The sequence below is a fragment of the Alosa pseudoharengus genome, unplaced genomic scaffold, assembly GCF_046254945.1.
Source record: "Alosa pseudoharengus isolate Yale_2024_CS ecotype anadromous, Long Island Sound unplaced genomic scaffold, YU_APseudo_1.1 YU_APseudo_1.1_scf_14, whole genome shotgun sequence".
Taxonomy (NCBI): Eukaryota; Metazoa; Chordata; class Actinopteri; order Clupeiformes; family Clupeidae; genus Alosa; species Alosa pseudoharengus.
In genome coordinates this window covers 32,640,016-32,647,515 of record NW_027468609.1, presented here as the reverse complement: position 1 = coordinate 32,647,515, position 7,500 = coordinate 32,640,016, and the positions used below count along the sequence as shown (strand labels likewise).

General features: G+C 43.9%; 1 protein-coding gene across 1 annotated transcript in view; it reads right to left on the bottom strand.

The window, feature by feature from the left end:
- The window catches only part of LOC143123371 (uncharacterized), a 45,177-nt gene that overhangs the window by 33,365 nt on the left and 4,312 nt on the right, over positions 1-7,500 (bottom strand). The window contains exons 5-17 of the mRNA XM_076284731.1: positions 7,455-7,500; positions 7,041-7,097; positions 5,949-5,990; positions 5,415-5,477; positions 4,923-4,997; positions 1,835-1,924; positions 1,653-1,709; positions 1,402-1,455; positions 1,185-1,238; positions 935-988; positions 600-653; positions 241-294; positions 1-15 (exon numbers count right to left, since the gene is read on the bottom strand). The exon at positions 1-15 is cut by the window's left edge and continues 30 nt beyond it; the exon at positions 7,455-7,500 is cut by the window's right edge and continues 479 nt beyond it. Coding sequence (XP_076140846.1) covers positions 1-15; positions 241-294; positions 600-653; positions 935-988; positions 1,185-1,238; positions 1,402-1,455; positions 1,653-1,709; positions 1,835-1,924; positions 4,923-4,997; positions 5,415-5,477; positions 5,949-5,990; positions 7,041-7,097; positions 7,455-7,500 — 715 coding nt within the window. The remainder of the gene's footprint in view (positions 16-240; positions 295-599; positions 654-934; positions 989-1,184; positions 1,239-1,401; positions 1,456-1,652; positions 1,710-1,834; positions 1,925-4,922; positions 4,998-5,414; positions 5,478-5,948; positions 5,991-7,040; positions 7,098-7,454) is intronic.

The window sequence follows — 7,500 nt, the reverse complement described above, 5'->3', positions numbered from 1 at the left end:
CTCTCCATCATCTCCCTACGATAAAAGGAAATGGTATCAGTCATGAGCAATTGACCACAACACTGTCTGACACTGGAGAGGCGAAGAGGACAGGGTATGGAACAAGAGCAGAGGGACAACACACTAAGTAAAAGGGCAATGGAGAGAGGAGAAGGGATGAGGGACAAACACAGATGAGATAAGGAGGAGGAGAGAGGGGGAGAGCAGACAAAGACTAGACAATAAACAAATCACACTCACTCTCTCTCCATCCTCTCCTGGTGGCCCTGCTGGTCCCTGAGGTCCAGATTCACCCTGTAACACAAACACACAAAGATTCAAGATTTCATTTGTTGGTTTCACATGGCAGAAACATTAGAAAAAACATGTTTTTTTACAGTCCTGAATTTAGTCAAACAACAAAGTAAAACTCAACAAAGTAAAACATATTAACATATAAATTACATATTCTTACTGTATATAACTATATACATATACTTTATCATATCTAACTAAGTCTAGACAATAACACTTTAACACTTTCAAAAGTTTTTATAAAACATGAATAACCACTTAACAACACCAGTATTAGAGCTGTTATTGAATGAGGTCAGCCTTACTCTGTGTCCCTTCTCTCCGGGAAGTCCAGCAAGGCCATCGAAACCCCTGTCACCCTGAGGCACGGACGGAAAGGGAATACAGCATTAGTTTCTTACAATGGTGGCTGATGTTACACATAATTACTGGTGGCCTTAAGAGAAGCATACAGGTCATTTGTCATTTCACTGGCAAATCAGAAAGATAAACTGCCTATGAGTGGGGTTCGTTTTCATTGAGTTAAGTTAAGAAACTGTCTTTGTTCATGGCAGAAAATATCTGTTGTAGTTTAAAAGTGTGGTGTTGGGGGATGCTACATGCGATGTGTGATATCTTGGGATGTGAAGCGGGCAGTTACCTTGGAACCGGTCTGGCCAGGCATTCCTCTGGCTCCGTCAGCACCAGCACGACCCTGGGGCACACAAACCACAACACCGGCCGTTACACGACAGCCCGGCGGAGCGGAGCAGGCAGCACACAACACAGGGCGGACGAGGAAAACCCCTCACAGGGGGTTGTGCGCAGCGTTTCGCGTACGTTTACCATTAAGGAACACAAATAAACTGCCCACTCTCTATCGGTGCAGCAGAGATGGCTGACAGACTCACCCTGCGGCCAGGCTTTCCTGAAGGTCCAGAGGTGCCCATAGGACCACGAGGACCCTGAGTGGCAGGAGGAGAAGGGAGAGGTGGAAGAGAGGGAAGAGAAAAAAGAAGAAAGATGATTAGCCTTAATGCTGTAAGAGCAACATGATCATGTTAGACATGACAAGCCATAGGAGCTAATGATGTCAGTAAAAGGAATCATGGGTATTGTAGTCCTCACCTGTGGACCAGATTCACCAGACTCTCCCTTCAGTCCGGGAGGACCACTAGAACCCTGGGTAATGGAACAGAATGTGTAGAAGTCAGAACACAAAGCCGGATGTTAACAAATGCCTAACGTAGACGAGTAAATCAATTATGTAGTGGAACTGTCTGAGGCCATTGTCCAGTATATCAGAGGCCGTGCACAAGCCTCAGCACTGTATGTGTTTCAGGTGTTGGTGTGAGTGGCCATATCAAGCGGATACTCACCAGTGGTCCTGGGCGACCTGTGAGACCCATAGGGCCAGTGGGGCCACGCATGGCAAGCTGAGAACAGAGGGAACACAACACAGTGAATGCTTGCATGTGTGTGTGTGTGTGTGTGTGTGTGTGTGTGTGTGTGTGTGTGTGTGTGTGTGTGTGTGTGTGTTTGTGTGTGTGCATGCTCTTACTCTGGCTTGTTGCATCATGGACTGCATCTGGGCCTCCTGAGCGGACACAGCTGGACCCTTGCTACCTCCATCTCCAGAGCTCATGCGGAACTAGAGAGACAAAAATAAGGGGGTGGGGAGATTGATTGATTATGTATGAATTTCAGAAAATGTCTATTTAACCCGTGCAGTATGGGTTAATTACAGACAAATTTAACAATAACTGAAGATTTAGTCACAATGAAGCAAAACAACAATTTTGTTGGAAAATTATGAATTATTTTAAATTCAACTAGAAAATGTGTGACAGATTTGAAATACATTAAACAAAAAAGCATCTGCTAAAACTAAATTGTTCACTCTCAATGCTCCAGTTTTCAATCACTGGTCTGAAGTTAGTCAGCTAACTGCTGCCACCTGGTGTTTAAGTATACATATTGCTCTTAAGAGCTACCTTTAGAAATGCACGACTCTGGTACTATAACGCCATCTAGAGGACAATGTCAGCTGCTGAGAGATGTCAGTCATTACATTACATTACATTTAGCAGACACTTCTTGACCAAAGTGACTTACATATGTCAAGGATACAAGGATACAAGGATACAAGGAAGTTTATTGTCACATGCATATAGTTACTGGATGTAAGAAATGCAGTGAAATTATGTCTGGTGTCAGCCTATGTGCATTTATGGGGGGTGGGGGTAAAAAGTGCAGTAGAAGAGGGGTTTAGTAGATGAAGTGGCAAGGGGCTGCATAAGAAAGGTGGGGGAGGATTGGGGTTGGGGGGGACACCAACAAGGAGCAGCTATCTTAAAAGGGATCACATTGTCCCTGGAACAACTTGGGGTTAAGTTCCTTGCTCAAGGGCACAACGGTGGAAGCCGGGAATTGAACCGACAACTTTCAGGCTACTGCACGCTAGCCCAGCTCCTTAACCACTACACTACCACTACCACCAGTCATATCCATGCTTGCTACAATCAGCTTTACAGACACTGACAGCATAGGGCACAGTTTGTCATCATCAACTCTCAAGAATCACATGTGAAATATTCTGGAGATATTGCTGTTGAAGCCAGTGATTTACCAGTTTACCAGTTATGCAATAGGCCTACTTATCTATAGGACTCCTCCTCAAGTCTCCCATTCTGAAGATTTAGATGGACTAAAATAAACCGGCGACTGTACTGACCTTTTCTTTGAGTCTTATGAGCTCAACTCACTCTTTCATATAAGTACTGTCTGAAAGCTTTCTGGATCCTGCACTGTCTCCCTTTGATCTATTCAAGCCTCTGTTTCCAACTGCTGAGGCTTTTGAAAAGAAAAACCTACAGTGTATTTGTGCAAAGAGGTTAAACTAAAAGCGATGAGACTCCTGTAAACATGTTAACTTCCAGCAGTAGATCAGAAACCAGTGCGATTCTATTCCTGATTTATGCACTAGTTTCAAACACACAGTAGACGAAGAACAAGAATCAGAGTGGCTGGTATTGGCACCCTCCATAAACTGTGAGTAGGATAGCTCTCTGTTCCACACTAGAGTGACCTCTCTCCAAAGCCTACACTCACTCCGTACCAACCAGTGTGTCTTTACTAAGAGAAACAAACGTACATCTGTTTTAGCAACACAGATTTTCTAGAGAACACAAACAGAGATAGAAGCCAAACAAGAGCTGTTTGACTGGGACTGGCTAATTTTCCGCTAGTTAAATGTTGAAATGTTGAAGTTCAAAATGAACAGCAGACCAGAGTTATATTTAAACTTGTGGAATTAAGAGTCACCTCAGCAACCCCACACTGAAATGTAAAAGTTTCCACGAATAACGGTGCTGTGTGAAGTTTTTCAACATCGTCATCAATCTCTTAATCCAGGGATACTTTAATGTTAAAGTCACCCCCTCCTCTCTCTCTCTCTCTCTCTCTCTCTCTAATGTGTGTGTGTGTGTGTGTGTGTGTGTGTGTGTGTGTGTTTAGATTCCAGACATCCCTAAAGCTGTTTCCCAGGCGTCTGCTCGCACACCCTGGAGGGCAGAGACGTCTGTCTGCTTCTTCCATCTGTCTCTGTGGAAACGCTGACCTCAGCAGTTTGCTGCTAGCGCTTAGCTGTAGCTCCCAAGACTTCTACTGATCTCTCGCTTTCCCTTTACTGCTCCCATCTACAGCTTCCAATAGTTTTCACCCCAGCCATTTGGATAGCTAAATCTGCTACTTCTTCTTTTTCCCTCTAAAATATTTAAAGACTCTCTGTTTACCCTCAAGTGCCGTCAGAACCAGGCTGATCCATTAGCCGCTGACTGTCATTCATTTGAACCCTCAAAGTCTCTGACCGCTTGAGCTTTTGAGCAGAACCTCCAGCTTTCATTTGTAACCATTTACCCCAGAAGCTGCTATAGCAGATATCTTTAGCTGGAAGGGTGATGTGTTCTCGACAGGGCTGAATGATTTCCTGAGTCCCTAAAGGCTTCTTTAAATGGATGGCAGGAGTATAAAGAGAGAGAGAGCGGAGGGGTCAAAAGCAGGCTTCAAACAAAGCAATGGAAGCAGAAGATGAGTGAGGGTGAAGGTGAAGAGAGTTGAGGAAGGCTGAGGAAGGCTTTTGGCAGGATGAGGGAAGATTAAGACAACGGGATAAACACTACTACGAGGATTCATATAGGCTACAGCAGAAATACAGAGCCCTATTGCTGATCAAAAATAGGACAATGTCATTCAACCAACTGATGTTAAGTTGAAAGCTGACATTCTCTAACTTGTCTTTTTGCATCAATTGGGTAACCTAATTCTGGAGCAAATTTTCCACACAAGCACAAGACACTGGCAACATAAGTTTTCAGAAAAATTGCATACACGTGCAAAACTGTTAATAATTCTAGATAATGTTTTACATAAAAATATAAGTATATACTGTATCCCATGTGACTTTAACAGAGGAATGGCAGAGATCTGAGAATGAGGCTACATGGTACGTGCCTCAGTTACAGCTCTCAGATGCCCACTAGGGGGCAATAAAGACTTACATTCTTTCTTTCTGAGTTATGGTTCCCTGCAGCACAGATGGCAACAGGATATCAGATAAATATTAGTGTGTTTACAGCCTATTTACTTACAGGCAACATCAAGACTGTCCCAGGGGGCCCTGGTAGACCATCAGCACCAGGAAGACCAGCGCGACCATTTAGGCCCTACAGAGGACAAACAGAAAGCAAAGGAGTATGGATAATGTAGGAAAATCGCTTGCATGTTTCGATGCATAAACAATACATATGTGAGCCTATTTAGGAAACGTGGATAGTCTATAGTATATAGTGTATACTCTATATATTTTAATTTCTTTATATATTTTATATTTTATATTTATATTTATATTTGTCCCTCATGCTTTTATTCATTATTATCTGCTATTCTCTGTTTTTGGATGGTGTAAACTAAAGCACACTGAATGCGCTATACAAATAAAACTGCCTTTCCTTGCCTTGTTGTGTGATAAACTATAAATTGGCACTGGCAGATACGTCAAATTGGGTCAGCTCATGGAGCCTCCATCTGTGGCAAGGCTTGTTATTGTTTACTGTTGCTTTGTGGTTGGCATGGTAACTCACCCTCTCGCCTGGATCTCCAGGACTGCCCGGAGGGCCACTGGAACCTGGGGGACCGGGCAGACCCTGTAGAGAATGAACATTCACACACACACACACACACACACACACACACACACACACACACACACACACACACACACACAGTTTATACACATACATGATAAATAAACACATACACAGAGAGATGCACATACACTCACGCATACAGTATGTATACACACTAGCACTCAAAAGTCTCAAAAGTATCAATTTATAGAGTTACGAGTACAAATATAAAGGGGGATGGGGAAATGAAAGTCAAACACAAAACTGAAGAATGCTAAATCAGCCAAGGCCAACTGGACATTTATTCTCTGTCAGGCATCTGATGGATGATCATTCGGTGGCTCATATCCAGTTGTATAAATGTTCCTCATGACCACAGCTGGTGACACTTTATAACAAGTCTGAATGTGTGTGTGTGTGTGTGTGTGTGTGTGTGTGTGTGTGTGTGTGAGGGTGGGGTGATACATGGAAGGAAAGCTGCAGACTTACAGTTGGGCCTTCAGGACCAGGTGGCCCCTCCACCAGCATTCCCTGGGACAAGAGAGGAGACAAATCAGTTTGCTAATACACAACTGTGTGTGTGTGTGTGTGTGTGTGTGTGTGCGTGTGTGTGTGTGCGTGTGTGTGTGTGTGTGTGTGTGTGTGTGTGTGTGTGTGTGCATATACAGTGCTGCAGATGATCCAGCTTATGAGAGCTTGTTTCAATGAGAGCTTGTTGGAACATGACTATATGTACATCATGAACACTCTCTCCTGGTTCATCAAAAATGCAGCATGCATGAATATGTGTGTGTGACGTGTGTGTGTGTGTGTGTGTGTGTGTGTGTGTGTGTGTGTGTGAGCTCATGCTCATCTAAATCGCTGTGAAAAACAAAGCACACACACCTGCTCATAGCAAACGAATGCACATTCACGTACACATTCACTGTCTCAAACTAGAATGCATTCTAAGTCCCAGTTAGTAGTTTACTCTAACTGGAGCAGGTAGGGGTCAGTGTGTGGCTTGGGGGGAGTCTGCTTTCCTAGCATATCCTGATGCATTGCCAGATGCATTAAGGTAATGTCGCCCTCTTGATCACTCTGTCAGTAGAAATATTGAGCTCAGAAGATTGGCCCTGTCCCATCCTTCAAGAGAGATGACTAGTATTCAACGGTGTTTTCTAAAGGTGGAACTGCGCTGGCACACAAGGCCCTAAATATACACAGCAGCATCCAAGGCTGCTTTAAACTCAAACATTTGTGTCTCCCACAACTCTTTACTCACTCTGTTTTGCTCTTTCTCTCTCTCTCTCTCTCTCTTCCTCGCTCTCTCTCTCCCCTGTCTTAATTCTTTTCCTTTTCTGGTTTGTTCTATTTATCTTTTTAGGATTACATAAAGGGAAGCCTTTCAAGGCTATATGCCCGCCGTGTGGTTCTGAAGTTTACTCGTGAGTGTGTCTACGCAAGCGTAGTGACATGGATAGTGACATGGATATCCTTACGCTTGCAGGGATGCAAACGCACTTCATTCTTCACACACACACACACACACACACACACACACACACACACACACACATAGATAGCAGAAAAGTTACTCACAGGCTCAATGACAGCAGGCTCTCCTTTTTGTCCCTTCTCTCCCCTGGCTCCATCCACCTGTAAAGGCAGGCAGACGTGCGCACAAAGACATAGGAACAAACACGCACGCACACGCACGCACACACACACACACACACACACACACACACACACACACACACACACACGTCGACAAGTTAGAATTTAAAGTTACTAAAAAGAATGATAGTTAGAAGAATTAGATTTAAAAAATACTGCATGAGTGGCTGCATGAATAATGAGTGTGTGTTTGTGTGTGTGTGTGTGTTTGTGTGTGTGTGTGTGTAGGTGTGTGTGTGTGTGTGTGTGTGTGTGTGTGTGTGTGTGTGTGTGTGTGTGTGTGTGTGTGTGTGTGTGTGTGTGTGTGTGTGTGCGTGTAGTGCTGAATAACTGTACCTGTCCTTGTCCATACTCGGTCACGGCGGGCAGTGTATCCTTGTCC